Source organism: Rhagoletis pomonella, unplaced genomic scaffold (genome assembly GCF_013731165.1).
Source record: "Rhagoletis pomonella isolate Grant_MI unplaced genomic scaffold, Rhpom_1.0 Rhpom_scaffold_00010, whole genome shotgun sequence".
Lineage (NCBI taxonomy): Eukaryota > Metazoa > Arthropoda > Insecta > Diptera > Tephritidae > Rhagoletis > Rhagoletis pomonella.
In genome coordinates, this window is record NW_023458564.1 from 34127909 (window position 1) to 34144858 (window position 16950).

Genomic DNA, 16950 nt, shown 5'->3' on the forward strand with positions numbered 1-16950 from the left:
AAAACGTCAGAGAGAAAACTAAAAACGCAGTTTTACTATATTTCGTTTTATCATTTTAAGCGATAATCGATCATTAAAGGCTATTTCATCAATATCTAGCAAGTAATCTATATATATAAAACAAAGTCGTGTTAGTTACACCATTTATAACTCAAGAACGGCTGGACCGATTTTTATACCCGAGCGCACTTGTGCACAAGGGTATTATAACTTTGTTCACATAACGGTTGTTTGTAACAGGCAAAACGAATCGAGATAGATATAGACAAATGTATACATAAATGATCAGAATGAAAAGAGAAATCGATTAAGCGGTGACTGTCTGTCCGTCCGTCCGTCCGTCCGTCCGTCCGTCTGTGCACACGATAACTCGAGTAAAAATTGAGATATCTTAACGAAACTTGGTGCGTGAACTTCTTTTGGGCGTGGGACGGATGGTATTGAAAATGGGCGAAATCGGATAATAACCACGCCTACCTCCCATATAACGGTAATTTTAAGAAATACGAAAACTGCGATATTTTAGTAACTACTGAAGATAATTCACTCAAAATTGATACTTACAATGAGTTTCAGACGGAAAACATGAATATTATAAATTTTTGGAAAATGGGCGTAGCCACGCCCACTTATGGTTACATGTGTATATCTTGGTAACCGCTGCACCAATTTCTTCCAAACTTGGCACAGTTGTTGGCCTTAGTACAGCTTACTAAATGGCTGAAAATTTTAAAAATCGGACAATAACCACGCCTACCTCCCATATAACGGTAATTTTCAGAAAAACGAAAACTGCGATATTTTAGTAACTACTGAAGATAATTCACTCAAAATTGACATTTGCAATGAGTTTTAGACGAAAAATAAGAATATTACAAAATTTTGGCAAATGGGCGTAGCCACGCCCACTTATGGTTACATGTGTATATCTTGGTAACCGCTACACCAATTTCTTCCAAACTTGGCACAGTTGTTGGTCCTGGTACAGCATACCAACTGGCCGAAAATTTCTAAAATCGGACAATAACCACGCCCACATCCCATATAACGGTAATTTCGAGAAATACAAAATCTTCGATAAATCAGTAAATATCAAAGCTAATTTATTCAAAATTGATGATTGCAACAATTCTTTACCAAGAAATACGTTTATAACAAAATTTTGGAAAATGGGCGTAGCACCGCCCACTTGTGATCACATATATGTATCTCGCTAACCGTTCTAGCAATTTGTACCAAGCTCGGTATGGTTATTGTGCTTGCCACATAAAAGCAAACCGTTGAAAATTGTTGAAATCAAACTAAAATTGAGGCCGCTTTTCATATAACGGTAAATTTCAGATATGCTTGAAACTGCAATATTTCGAAATTTAAGGACGCTAATTTACCTAAAATGTATACACCCGGCTTATCATGTAGCGGTAGCTTTCGGAAAGGTGGAAAACATATATTTAATACTTGCGCCGGGTATTTAATGTTCGGCTCCGCCCGAACTTAGACTTTCTTACTTGTTATATTTGTTTCTTGAATTTGTCTACCTTCCGAATAGCAGAACAACTATTAAAATAACCGCTAGGTGGCGCTGGGGTCGAGTTATTAGTAAAACCCGTATTTATGGTCCGATTCGCCTCATATTTGAGATGTGTATTGACAATAAAAAGCCGCCAGGTGGCGTAGGAGTCGAGTTATTACTAAAAATTGTGTTTATGGTCCGATTATCCTCAGATTCAAAATATGTATTGATAACAGGAAAAATAATATGTATATGTAACTAAAAATCGTATTTATGCTCGAATTTATTTCATTATCGAAATATATGAATTCACATGCCGATGGTCCTCTGCAATAACGACGCAACTCAAAATTAAAAAAAAAATTAAATCCCTTATTACTTTTAAGAGGCTTATGTCTCTAATCCTTGGCTAACCCATGTCTAATCCTAACTAAAGTAAGTAGTGGAAGCGTTCATGGTAAAATGTTTGAACTTGGTACGAAAATATATGAAATCAGTCACATATTCACGGAGAGAAATTGGAGCTATTGGAAAAGGGGCGTGGCACCTCACACTGTATATCTCTGGAAATGTTCATGGTAGAGTACTGGAACTTGGTATGGAGGTACTATGTATATGAAATCAATCGGACGTTACTGAAAAAGGAAGCGATTTTGATATGACCACCAAGGTCAATCTAATTTGCGCAAATTGTCATGCATGGAGAGCACGATCTACAAAAATATTTTGAAGAGAACATAATAAAGTTTACCAAATGTGATATAAAAGCAAACAAAAGGTCGGATTAACTTTAAAACAATTGTATATGTGCGTTCGGGACGTTACGTTACGGACGTTACTCTTTTTTCTGTTGAAAAAAATTATTTTTTTTTCTAAGAGATATTGTTGTATTTTATTAAGAGATATAGTGTTTAAACCAATGCTTTGTTTCAAGAAGTAAGAGTGGAAAATCAGATTTGTTGTACTATGCCTTTTTTGACACAAAAATGAGAAAATTCGAATTGCATGCATTTCTTGCGATTTTGGTTGACTATTTCTCGGATTCGCCCATATGTACATGTTATGATGTTGATGCATTCGATGTTATTGCCAACTGTAAAAATCGTAAATAGGCGTCACACAAAGTATACTATTTCGGATTCTCAAAATACGTTCACAGCCACAGTAAGCCAATCTTGTGAAGTAAATCAGGCAATTGCATAAAACAGTGCCAGGAAAATAATGCAACCCGGCAACCATTCGTTATTGTTGTGGGTGGCGAATTTAATTGTAAGCAATTGGAATGTCACATTAGATGGACTTAGAGTGACGGGCAAAACTGTAACATGGAGTAACACTTCTTATTAGAGCCACCGCTATCTTCCCAAGTTCTAACGACATTCATACTTTTGTTGTGTATTCTTATTAGTACACCTGTACTTCCTCTCTCATAACGATTTGAAGTCAATCCAACAACAATAATAAAACTAGCAGACACAAATGTAAATTAAGGCAGATGTTACAGTTTTGCACTCATATATTTTTAATAACTTTTTGACAATTTTCACGAAAAAAAAGAGTTATTAATACGATGCTTTTTTAGTTTCTGGATGCGATTTGGCATACTGGATGTGTATCTCTGTGAAAATTCGGGAGGTATAGCCTTCCATATATCCTCAGTTTGCTTTCACAGCTCTTGTACTCCATTGGACGGACTTGGATACTTAGTAAGCTGTGCTTTTAGTTGATTCTGCAAATTCTCGATGAGATTCATGTCAGCGGATTGTGGAGGTCATTTTAAACTAGCAAATTTTTTTCTTTTGTGTCCATTCTTTGGTAACAGATGTTTTTGGTGATTTTTCAGCAGAAACTCTAATTTTTTCGACTAAACCTTGCAAATTTTGTTGAAAAATTACCAGATACTGTTCCTTAGGTATAATGCGTACTAACGGACTAACAACATTTTTGAAATACAACCCCGAACTATTATTGACCGGCCACTGTGATTAACAGTTTGCCTTACATGATGCGCTTAGGCTTATGGGTCGATTACGGATTGCAACCGAACTTTAGTTGGGTGGCCAGTGGCTGAAATGGTATAACAGATGGCAACTGGCAACTGAGATGCTATATTGGCAACTGCATTTTTGTGGTTGCCGCATAAATTTTGATTGAGATAAGTTATTTCTTTTTTTCAACTGTTTCTTCAGCTTATTTACACTAAAGTCTTCAAAATTTTATTACCTTCAACTTTATAGAACTATACTATAGTTGCTGTTTCATAATATATATTTTCATTTCAGTGGCGTTGCCCATCGGCAACCCAACTGCGGTTGCGTTGCTATCTATAATCGACCCATTAATTTGGGTCCTTGATTCAATACCATGCCCGGCCATCTGATTGAAAGTCGGGGGCAGCGCTCATATGTTCTCTCCAAGCGCTCATAGAAGAGATCCTTGGATGACTCGTCCTTTTCTTCCGTCGGAGCATGGGCGCAGATGAGCGAAATATTGAAGAATCACGCTTTGATGCGGACTGTGGCTAGACGTTCGTCCACCAGGGTGAACGACAGTACGGAGTCTCTCTCCCACCACAAATCCAACACCGAATTTGCGCTCCCCCGCATGGCAGCTGTAGTAGGCGTCGCAGGGCCCCAGATATTGCTTGCCTTACAATGCCTTGGATGGCGGGGATGTCAGCTCTTGTCCTTATGAGGGCATCAACCAGCCATTAAGGGGCCGGGCATTCCAAGTGCATGCCCTCAAATCGTAGTCCTTTATACGTTTGCCGTGGTCGTCATAATAAGCGGGGTCTACTTGCTGGGACATACTATAAATTTATAAACTTATAAATTTACGATTTCTCATTGTAAATTTATGTTTCCTCGTTATCATTTTACTTTTACTCATAATTTTTTTCGTTTTCTCGTTGTTAATTTACATACAGTCAAACTAATATTACTCGGAACTTCTATAACTCGAATTTTCTATAACTCCAGCTAAATCAGGTGGCAAGAGCGTTTAGAGGGCAATATACACTCTTTTTTAGTTCCATAACTCGAACTTCTCTAACTCGAATTTCTCCATAATTCGAATAAAAAGTCGAAAAATTTAGGGAAAATCCCGAATTATGCACTTGGTTTTGTTGCTTTGGTTTTTTTTTTTTTTCAGCGAATCTGTTATTGGGGGAAGTACGTATTTGCTAAGCAAGTGCTTTTTTTTCTTTTTGACTTTTCTTTTTGTAACGTTGTTAATCAGTTTGAATATCATCTTCGTGGAGTAAAGACTAAATATTAGCATGACGTGAAAACGTGTTTTAAAGTGTTTGTCTTTTGAAGAAAAATGTTGGCTAATCAAAGAAATTGAAATTGGGAAAAAGAATAAAGAAGTGGCTGAAAAATATGGCAGCTGGTGCTACTTCTGGATACAACAAAAGAATGAAAAAACAACGTTTAAAAGTGTGGACAAAGCGGTATTCGGATGGTTTATGGCAGCTAGAAATCAAAACATGCCAATTTTCGGGGCGTTATTAAAGGGCAAGGCAATCGAGTTTGCAAAGCGATTTGGCAATGAAAATTTCAAGGCAAGCACAGGTTGGCTTGATAAATGGAAGCAGAGGTCCTAAGCAAAAAGAGTAATTGATAAATTGTTTGTTCAAAGTAGATACTTTGTTTTATTTTAGGCATTCCGTAAGCCATTAAAAGGTGTGTGGTGAGTGTATGACGTTCGTGGCGAAGACTGTGAGGAATGGAAGACTACAATTCTGCTAATTTTACTAGAAAAGTACAATAAATGCCATATTTTTAACGCAGATGAAACGGATTTCGAATTTTAATGGTGAGTGTATGACGTTCGTGGCGAAGACTGTGAGGAATGGAAGACTACAATTCTGCTAATTTTACTTGAAAAGTACAATAAAAATACCATATTTTTAACGCAGATGAAACGGATTTCGAATTTTAATGCAATGGAAAGTGATGATGAGGGCTCAATGGATGAAATTATTCACCAGCCTTCAAATGATGATGCTAGAGATTGCTTCAGATGTTTGAATTTATATTTTTGGTAACGAATGACACTGCCACTGACGATCAAATTTTGAACGAATTTTAAAAAAATCTCTTTTTACTGAAAACTTCAAAAGGAAATTTCTGATTATTTTAATTCATTGTAACTTTTACATGTGAACTTGATTTCGCATTAATATATGTATGTGTTCATTATTTTAGATGTATCTTACATAATTGCGGTTTCTTAAATGTTCATGCAGTATGGTAATAACCCGGGTACCCGGGCACCCGAAAAAATTTGGAGAAGTAAAAATTAAGCTCGCTTACGATTATATACCGCAAACGAACGTACATAGGGAAAATCTATAAGAATCTTCCATACCAAATGGGGAAATATAATATGTACTCGTATCTAAAGGTAGTAGCAATAATTTTACGATTGTAGAATTATTAAACTGTAGAGAGCTAAACAAAAATAATAATAATAATTTCATGTTTATAAAATACTAGCAGACTCGGCGAGCTTCGTCCCGCCCAAAATTATTTGTTTTATTGAAATTTTTGGTTCAACATTTCCACCAACAATTCCCGTTTACGATTTTCATTGGCACATTCATCTGATAAGGTTATGGTTTGGTGGTCATTTGCCGCTTTAACTAACTCAAGGAAAGTGTTATATCTGTGAAAAAGTTCTTAAAATTCTCTAACTGTGCAGCATTTCATAGCACGGTTATTCGCAAAACGAAATAAATTTGAAGAATTGTTTCCTCTTCACTCCCACTCCCTGGCGGCAACAATGACCCGGTTCTATAATGAATCTGTCCTAGAAGCTTTACAGTATAGTTGGTGGAAATTTAAAAATGGGTGGGAATCATTGTTCTACAGAAATGCAATATACATATACTTATTTCAGACGAAATACCTTAAAAGCTTGAACGCATAATAATATTGGAAAATCACATCCATTGGGCCAATCGTAACACAGGAGAGTTCGATATACTCAATGGTGCAACAGGTCGATTTAATCTGGCCTTCACGGCACCTTTTCTCACTTGGCTATTTTAAGTAATCACTCGACTCCAACGCCACTTGGCAGCACGTTTTTGCAATAGTATTGCTCTTACCATGACCAATACATATTTAAAATATTAGCCAAATCGAGTCATAGATAAGGTTTTTAGTAATAACTCAACTACAGCGCAACTGGCGGATTGAATTGTGAAACTAAACCATTCAGAGACCCACTCAAACACACATAAAAAATTTCGTTAAAATCCGTACAATCATTTTGGAGGATTTCACTCACAAACACATCTACAGAAGAATGATAAATACATTCAAAGATAGCTAAAAGTCGGTACGTTTGTAGGCCTCGCGCCCCAATTTTCAAATAGCCCCAATTTTCTCCATGAGTATGTGCTTGATTTCATATACATACAAATCTCCATACGAAGTTCCAGTACTCTACCATGAATACTTTCAGAGATATGCAGTATAAAATTTCGGTTTGTATGGGAGGTGCCACGCCCCCTTTACCAATAGCTCCAATTTTTCTCCAAGAGTTCCAGAACTCTATCATGAACACTTCCAGAGATATGGAGTTTGAAAAAATTCGGTTTGTATTGGAAGTGCCACGCCTCCTTTACATATAGAATTTTTTTTTAGCCGTAAACAATCCTTGAACACGTGCGGCAGGTGGCTGAAGTTTCAAAATAATCGGTTCAGCCGTTAGCCTAAAACATGGTGGTTGCTGAAAGCTATTTATATACAAAATTTCATTAAAATCGGACCAGCCGTTCGCGAGATTACCTGTTACAAAAAAAGGGACTTCTGGTTATATGGGCCAATCTAAAAAATAGGTACTCTCCAAAAAAAAATTTTATTTTCAAATTTGTGAGCACACCTATGTTTTATATATCATTTTATTCGTATTCTCTTAATAAATCGATCAATATTAATGTAATTCATTTTCATTAAGTGCTTCAAAAGTTAGGCGAGGAATAAACATGAAATAGAAAACAAAAGAATAAGCTTCGTTCAAATTACGTGGTTCAAGTTGTAAACTTTGAACAAAGATTTTGAAAGTTGAACTCACTTAATTGGGACGTTCTAAATTCAATGGCATCCCCCGTTTCACCAGATTCGCTCCGGTTTTCGAGATAACGGTATTTGAAAATATAATTAAATTTTAACTATTTTATAAATAACTCCCTCAGTTTTGCAGTTATTTAACTAAAATTTTTCACATAACGGGTTTTTAATATTACCTTATATATTCGTTAAAATTATCGAAATAGGTGCACTTTAACGTATAGCTCCAATACAACTGATTACTCAGATATGTGTTTTTGCGCTATAACTCTAACTTCATATCTGAATAATATATTATATGCGTGCTATATGTTAAAGTGAACCAATACAAAATTTTTACCTGCTTAATTGAAGGAGTTATAACGCAAAACATCGTATGGGAGCTAGTTTTTAGAGTGAACCGATTTCGATGATTTTATGAGATAGTGAAGGAAATATTAAAATACAAGCGTGTGCAAAATTTTAGTAAAATATCTTCAAAACTGAGGGAATTTTTTTTTAAATAGTTCAAATTTAAGCAAAGTTTCAAGTACCGCTATCTCCCAAAGTGGAGACAATCGAGCAAAACTGGGGACGCCATTGAATTTAGAAGGCTCTAATTAAGTAAGAGCAACTATCAGAACCTTTGTGGAAAAAAATTTGATTTGATACCACCTCGAAATATTCTGACTACAAGAATGAGCATAATTAAAAGTACTAAATTTTATCTTTAAAAGTTGGTTTATTCTGAAAGCACGCCTCTTGCTAAGGTAACAAATTATTCGTAATTGTTTGTAGAATACAATACATACTTAAAAAGTCCTTAAAATTAAATGCTTCAAAAACTATACGCGATAAACAGAAAATTTTGAAAATTGTGAAATGTTTAATTACTTGCAATTTCGTTATTTTTTAATGCACATTTTTCTTACCTACTACATATGAAGTATACACATAAGTGCTAAATGCCCATTAAATTTCTAATCAGAATATGGTGTGCTTCAAGAGTTATGACATAATTAATTTTGCCCCTCTTAAAAATTACATAAAAAATTCACTTGTTTTCATTATTTTTTTAAATTTAAACACCTATAATTCAAAAGTTATGCAGCAAATTGGTCCACTTTTTTTTTTAGGCTTCAAGTATACGTCAATGAATTATGTCCAAAAGCAACCAGCTTGATATAGTTTCCAACAGTGAAAATAAAGCTAAATAACACCTAGGTTACCTGTTTTTTAGATTTGCCCATATAATTAGTATAGATAAGTAACTACTTGACAAAAATCAACACCAGCGAAAAATAAAACGCAAAAGAAAAAAAAGAACAAAAGTCTGGGGAACGTCCTGCTAGAGTACAAGGCGAGAACAAAAGTTTTGAAAACTTAACGTAAGAATGAGAGGGGCGTCCGCGTGTTCGGAGGAAAAGTTTTTTCATTGAGAAACACGGATGTTAATTCTAAGCCAGAGGAAAGCTGGATCATTAAAACAATTTTTCATTCTCTGTGAAAGAAAAGTTCGTGTCTTAAGTCTTTCGTTAACTTTATTTCATAAATATCTTTCAGTTCTTTTTTGATTAACTTTAATATTCAAAACATTTCAAAGTCATGGAACGCTATGAGATAGTTCAGAGAAGATTTGTTCCTTTTTCGTTCCTGGAACTTTAGCTCCCAAATTTTTCTTTGAGAGAAAGTTCCTTAGAATTTTGTTCAGGAAAAATTTGTTAGCATTTTGTTCTCTCTGTGAACGATCCACACGGTTTTGTTCTTATGTGATTCCCAATGAGAACGTTCTCGACAGTTTTGTTCTCATTTTGGTTTTGGTTTTGACGCGTCCTTGGACAAAAAACTACGAGAACGATATTTAGTTTCGATCATACATTTTGTTCTCGGTCCCTGTTTTGAAATACTAATATTTAATATTCTTTAAAATGTGCATACATACACTTGTGATCAGCTAATTAAGCCAGCAACATTTTGATCAATTTTGGCTATTTTTCTTTTGTTTATTTAATGTTTATTATTTTTCCATAAAAGTCTAGCTCATTTTATAACAAACACCACATAAATCCAGATTTCAAACTTTGTGCAAAAATTGTCGAATTTATTTTCTATGGAGAAAAAATTGTAATGCAGTCAGAAAAAAAATAACTAAAAATGAACGCGATTTTATAGCAACTTAAGACTCGCACATTATTACCCTAGAATTTAGTGGGTTAGTGCGTACTCAAAAAAATCTGAATAAAAAGCTGAAACTTTGCAGATTTTTCATAATTTTTGCACTAAGTTTGAAATCTGGATTTATATGGTGTTTGTTATATAATGAGCTAGACTTTTATGGAAAAATAACAAACATTAAATAAACGAAAGCAAAATAGCCAAAATTAATCGTAATGAACCAGCAAGCAGTTTCTAGTTGGGAGCCACAAACGTGGTCAACCAAAATAGACAACTGCTTGCAGAAGAGCCCTCGCCCAGGCACGTCAGAAGGCATCTCTACGAAACTTAGACGCAGATGTGCCAAATGAGTGTCCGGCTTGCGGAGAGACACCCCAGACTTGAAACATCTCTTCATTTGCCCGGAAAACCCGACAAAACGTAACGCCTTCGTCCCTGTGGACCGACCCCATTGAGGCTACACGCTTCTTAGGGCTTCCGTTAGTTGAGCTTGACGACAACGACTGAGATATTAACCGATGAGGGCGGGGTTGTTGTAGCCGCTACAACAACAACAGCAGCATCCCAAAAATCTGGTGACTTTTTGTGCAGTTTAAAATAATTATTTGGACTAACACATTTTGAAATATGTCTAAAAATCCGAAATCCAAAACAAGTTGATACAGCTATGCACTTACCTGAAAGCAAAGGATTAGCAGTAAGTGCTGCTGATTGCTGTTCTTTCGCCTTTTGGACTAAGATTGTCTCTAAATCGGGTAGTATTTCAGGACGTTGACATATACCGGGCGCACTTTCTTGTCGCAGTAGTTGTGAATTTGTTTCCGAATTTGCACGCGAAAGCGATTTTCTGGGATTGCGCTTGCTGAATGATGTAGATTTAAAAAGTTTGGCAGATAAATTAGACAAGAAGGGTTTTTTTAAATTGTCAACTTCTTGTGGGCATTTTGTTTCATCCTTCTTAATTGGTTTTTTGCTTACTTCAGGGCCCCATGCCTTTTCATTTGACTCGCAAAATTCTACAGCATCAAATACTTTAACAACTTTTTCTTCGAAATCCTTTCTTGCAATCGGCCGTGCTGGCTCTTCACACTGGTTGAATTCATTGAGAATGCTGGAACCTGTGTTACCGCCAACTAATGCTGCAATGCTGCTGGACATCTCTAGACTTTCATTGTTGTGGTGTTTTCCAATTGAATGGCCTTCATCCTGAGAGATTTCCAACACATTGAATCCATCATCATCAAATACATCATTCAACGTGTCCTCCAAAAATGAAGTCTTCAACTTATAATACATTTTGTAAGAATCTCGTATTTCTTGCGGCGCCTCTCGAATATCATACTAAAACAAAAAATAGTTATATACAGCTGAATGTTATATGGAGCTGGTTATTTACTTTAGATGGAATACGAGAATATTTTCGTTTAAAATCCTTCTCCCAAGTTTTAACACGTATTTTATATTTTTGGTACTTAAGTTTATAAGCAGAATCACTCATCGCCGGATCATTTATTTAATATTAAATACAACTACAGAAAATTGCAAACAAAATCTAATGTTTTGTAGTTGACGTCAAATGCCATTTTTCGCGCCACTGGAATTTCGATAAAGCTAGTCCAAGACGATACGATTTTATCATCCCAGTAGTTGCGCCAGCCGGTGTCTGCAGTTCGTGTGTTCGATGTGTGCACTAGTATATTCTAGAGCAGAAGTGTTCCATGAACTCTTTTTGCTCTAATAAAAGGGCGTTTCTACGCCGCCCTAATTGCACAATTTCCATACTCAATTTTAAATTGAAATTGTAGCAGTTTACACCACCATCTTAATTTCGATTACAGTTTGTTTAATGTTTTTTTTTTCGTTAGTTTTTTATCTGCTTTGTTTTTATTTTCTTGTTATTGACGATTATATTTTCTTCTTTTTGTTCATTAAAATGAGAAATCAGTTCCATGAGCAGTCACACCTTGCATGGAAAGTGTCTTTCGAAAGAGGTTTTTATTTCCGAAAGGCGAATTGCAGGAAAAATTTCTGAAATCGCTTTTTGGCTGTTCACACAGCGAATGAGTTTCTAGCAATCTTTCTCGATACCAAAATGCAACCATGGGCGGTGGGGTTATTGTTTGTTTGCTATCTCTCTTGTAAAAGCGAGAACGAAAACGCGAAAAATGAATACTCGACGCATGATGCAATAATGAAAGGTGTTGTACGTTGTGACAGCTCGCAATCGAACTACCTTAGGTCAATATTGTATTTTGGAAGTACAAGATAAACGGGAATAAAAAAAAGCCTTTTAGTTGAAAAAGTACTAAATTGTATGCCTTCTCAACAGCGTTCCGATTATCAGAATAGGTATATATATGGCTTGGTAGTCTCATAAAATTGTAGATAATTAAAATAATAAAATTAGGCGTGTTTTTATTCACAGGAATATGATAATATGCTTAAAATTTTCGAGCAGTATGGCTTATATAATTCCTTTTATGAGCCGTATCACTAAGAAAATTATCCCTTATGAATTTGAAATGTGTCCCTTATATTGTACAGGCCAAAAAGAGGAATTCATTTACGTGTGGTCTTTTGTCCCCCTCTTTCATATAGGCTTCTTGTGCGCATATATCAGGTTTCATAGCTGTTGACCATACCAATAATGCCTCATGCTCAGTTTTACTTGATCAATTCGTGTTCTCGAGAAAAAAAAATTTCACGATTCAAAAATCTGAGTATAGCCGCCAAATTCTTTTCTCAAAATTTTGAAAATTCTTTGTTTTTTGCCCTATATTTGCTTTATATGGTATTTTCAACAAAATATAGGCCAAAAACGATAAATGTTCAAACTTTGGAGAAAAACAATTTTTCAGATTTTTGGATCGTGAAATTTTTTTTCTCGGAGAACACGAATTGATCTAGTAAATCTTAGTATGAGGCATTATTGGTATGGCCAACAGCTATCAAACCTGATATAGTCGCACTAAGGTTTTTTTGTGTTCCACAGTGTTATACAAGGGATACTTTGAGGAATCATATAAGGAATTATACATTACCCAAGTCCACGTATATCCAAGTTCGTGTCATACAGCAAGCATTGACTACTTTCTAAAGTTTTATTTATTTGTTTTTGTAATTAACGACATATTTCAGAATTTGTAATTAATACGTTGTGTTCATTTTAGTAAATCCACTTTTTTAATTGTACAAAATTTATTATATACATACAGTATCGGTCATATCAATAGCAACCCCATTTCAAAGTGATATTATTTCCCTCTCATGTTAATTTATTTATTGCTTAGAATTTGCAACAAAAGTAAAGTTGAATTTCTAACAAAACCCATATAAACCGAATTTGAAAACATCGTAGAAAACTACAAAAAATACAACAAATTTTCAACCAAAATTCAAACTTTTTTCTCAGAAGTGTTAGAATTTTTTTGAGCACTCAGTTTTATAGCCCCTTCAATTTTAGTCTAATTATATGCAAGTTTGAAGTGGCTAAAAATTACCTTAGTTTTTTTAGAATCGATTAAAAACAAATCGTGTTTAATCGTCTTCCATATAACGAAAACTTCGACCATATATCGATGGCTGAGTAGAAGATCGACCTATCTCGGCAGCCAGGTCGAAAACGCCCGATATCAGAAAGCTTTTCAACGCCCTATTTCAAAATTTGGCTGAAAAACGCCCTATTTTAGAATTTGATTGAAAAATGCCCTATCTCGGAACTCGGTTCAAAAACACCCTATCTCAGCACATTTTCGAAGTATTTTTATTTGAGATAGGACTTTTTTGAACCGACTAATAATAATAAAATATGTACTTTATACATATCTAGTTTCAATATAAAAAAATTTATGTACACCATTAATTGTGTATACATATCTAAGTCAATATATGTGATATACATGTACATACATCTACATACATATCGTCGTTTAAAGTACAAAACCATGTATCAATAAATTGCAAAACCGCGTATAGAGATAATGCAAACCCACGTATGCGAGGTTGCATAAATTAATTTCTAGAGAGTAAAAACACTCATATTTCAAAATGGTTATCTTTTTGTAAAAAGCAATCGCATTTTTGGCTAGTATATTTCAGGAAGAATGGATAAGGATTGATCCAAAAACGTGTGTGAGCGAATCCAATTTTTAGCAGCAAATGTCAGTTACGCGGTTTTGTACTTTAAGCGACGATATGTATGTTAACAGGAACGCAGCAATCTAATACACGGGTGGAGCAGGAACGCAGCACAGCAGAAGCATACAAAAAATCTGCAAATAAATGGTTTTTTAGGTTTTTAACAAACGAGAACCTGGTTTCAACTTACTTCAACGTGTCTAAATCACAACGCACACACTAATGCAAAGGCGCAACAGGAATGCAACACTATAAAATACGGGCGGAGCAATATACAGGCGGAGCAGGAACGCAGCACAGCAGAATCGTCCGAAAAATCTGCGAATAAGTGGTTCATTAGGTTTTGAAATAACAAAGAGCTCAAATGGAATGGTTCATCAATAAAGTCAAAATAATATGTTGTAACTTACGTGTATTAGCTCTTAATCACAATACCAGCACAGGTCGGTCAGCGAAACACTAAGGAAATTACCTAATAAATGCAAAATTATAATTTATTTGTAAAATAATTCGGTTTTATTACAATACTTACCAAATTTCACGCAATTGGAAAACAAATGTCAGCGAATAAGAACAAAACGAACAACGAAAATTTAATCAATGTAGCTTGTTCAGAATATTTTTCTAATATTTTGGGAAATGTTCAGTGAAAATAGCAAAGAAACAACACAGTTTCTCCTAAGGTAGTTCAAGATGGCGGATTAGAGCGAGAAGTTGCCAACGTATAACACCTTTCATTATTGCATCATGTACTCGACGTAAGCTGCTGTTGAAAAAGAAAGCAATTTTATTAAAAATTATTGCCATTGGCCCGTAGTCATAGTCAAAATAAAGTCGACTTTAAAGTTAGTTGCAGCTTTTTTGACAGATATCCCGTTGAAAATTATGTCAAAAAGCTGCAACTAACTTTAAAGTCGACTTTATTTTGACTATGACTACGGGAATAATTATTAAAAAAAATAGATATATGGCCCAATGCTCGCAATGCCGTACTCAATCAAAAAAACATAAACCCAAAAATAAGCAAAAATCAAAACCACAAAATACAGGTTATAATTAACATATTTGCCGTGTGAACAATAATTTAACGATTAAGGAATTTCGGGTGACGCAAGAAAAAAATTCTACGGCGTGCGTACCAAAACGCAAGCCGCGAATATTAGGTTAGCCAGTAAGATACACAGTTCCGTTATTCCATCTTCTTCGGTACCCGTCGTCCACGCGAATAGGGCCCTAGATCTTGTCCAGAATAATTTTCTCGAAAACACCCAAAACCTTCTCATCTTTGTTCGACATCGTCCACGTTTCTGCGCCATAAAAGAACGGGCATGATTAGACTTGCAGAGCGTGTTATTGGCAAAAGTTATTCTTCGCTTGATTTTCAGGCTGACGTTGTTGCCGTTGCGATTCAAATTGGCAGCTCTTATTACGTTTTCTACCATCAGAATGAAAAAATCACACGAGGCTGATACACCTTGTCTAAAACAGAGTTTGGTCCCATACGGCGCGGAGAGGTCCTTCCCAATTTGAACGGAGCTGAAGGTTGGGCTATACGTCACTGTGCATAGCCGTATTAGTTTTACAGGGATGGATGTGATGTGTCGATTTGCATATCGAGTGTCTTCTACAAAATTTTACGTATTGTGGAAATCTTGTCAATGGTTCGTAACGGCTACTGTCTTTCACACCGTATCGTCGGTAGGACCTTGTAAACAACAAGTAAGGCTTATTCCGCGATAATTTGCGCAAACGGCGGGATCCCCATCTTGTGGATTAGACAAAGTACACTAAGATCTCTTCTGTGCAGCTAAAAATATGCGCAAAAAAATTCAAGAAAGCTAAACGTCAAGAAGCTGCAATCTAAAACCGGCCAATTTGTTCGACACTCGACTCTCACACTTTCTCTTTGAGAGCATTGTTCAACAAACCGACATATCCGAGCAGGGAACCAAGGCGAATTTATACAGATGGTGTCCATGATCCAATTATACAGATCTGACCGGTGGATGATGGTTCCGTGCGCAGAAGTGGACAACTTTTGACTTCCATTCACCTGGAAGTGGCCGGAAGCGATTCTTGTGCGTACACACAACGTCCGGATATTTATATCTACGTATCCTCTGGGTAGCAACCAAACACCCGTTTGGGAGCGAGCTAAAATGAGAAGGCGTAAAACTTCGCGTGCGCTGGGTCTGGGTCCCGCCACGTTAAAACCCCGCCCAATGAAAAATAACAAACAGCCTCGGATGAGACCCCGTCGCCCCACGCTTTTCATTTTCAATGTCAATAATTGTTTATAATGACTTTTGCTAAAATTTCAAAATCAAAAGTTATCAAAACAAATTCTTTGGGACTGAGAAATATTATTTTCTACTTTTTAGTCCATTTATAAAAGCGTTGTATATTAAAAAGTTTTTTATTTTTTATTTTATTTATTTTCTACTTTTTAGTCTTGTCTCATGGTGAAATAAAAATAAGGTGATATCAGTAATCCAATATGGCGTCGAATTTGACAAAATTCGCCATCATAAATTACAATGTTGCTTACTCCATTTTTAGTTCCTATTTGTGTTTCCAATAAGAAATATAGTGTAGGCAACACTGTTTCTCTGTTTCCTTTTTTACTTTGACATTCGCCTGCGTTCTCACTAAATTGCGTAAAATTTTCGGAACTTTTAGTTGCGTTGGTAAGTTATCTGTATTATATTTTCGATATTTTTGGTTAAAGTAATACTTTTTCCTTAACTAGCCCCGAATAAAGACTAAAGAGCATTCAAAAAGCGCCTTGCTGCTGTTCCTGCTGCAACGTACCACCAAATTGGTTTGTAATTCAACATTGCGATTTGTAAATATGTATGTACATGCATATAATTTATACATTTTCTATTAAATGTTGTGCTTGTCCTCAACCAGCTTTACACTGTTCTGTTCCTGGTGGAACATAGCACCATAGTGCCTGGTGATTCAACATCCCAACAACAAGTTGGAAGCCGGTTCCTGCTTCATTGTGCCACCTTATTGCTAGGTGAATCAACAACCAAGTTTGTTGCTCTTGCTGCATTGTGC

The 16950-nt window shown here is 35.6% G+C and overlaps 1 protein-coding gene and 2 long non-coding RNA genes across 4 annotated transcripts in view; 1 reads left to right on the forward strand and 2 right to left on the reverse strand.

The window, feature by feature from the left end:
- LOC118746351 overlaps positions 1–11572 on the reverse strand; it is a gene marked incomplete at its 3' end in the record, with an annotated part of 34731 nt that extends 23159 nt beyond the window's left edge. The window contains exons 1-2 of the mRNA XM_036480206.1: positions 11144–11572; positions 10425–11088 (exon numbers count right to left, since the gene is read on the reverse strand). Of these exons, the coding sequence (XP_036336099.1) occupies positions 10425–11088; positions 11144–11245 (766 nt within the window). The remainder of the gene's footprint in view (positions 1–10424; positions 11089–11143) is intronic.
- A 2056-nt stretch (positions 11573–13628) lies between these two features.
- On the reverse strand, positions 13629–14634 carry LOC118746449. Its single transcript, XR_004993845.1, has 4 exons — positions 14417–14634; positions 14295–14356; positions 14075–14202; positions 13629–14018 (listed from the first exon to the last, which is right to left on the reverse strand). It is a non-coding gene; the product is annotated as an uncharacterized LOC118746449 (long non-coding RNA).
- A 1858-nt stretch (positions 14635–16492) lies between these two features.
- Positions 16493–16950, forward strand: part of LOC118746450 — an 855-nt gene continuing 397 nt past the window's right edge. Inside the window, exons 1-3 of one of the 2 annotated variants that reach the window (XR_004993846.1) lie at positions 16493–16571; positions 16634–16729; positions 16798–16897. This is a non-coding gene — a long non-coding RNA (uncharacterized LOC118746450). Of the gene's footprint in view, positions 16572–16633; positions 16730–16797; positions 16898–16950 lie in introns of those variants that run through there. The other variant, XR_004993847.1, reaches the window with a different exon arrangement.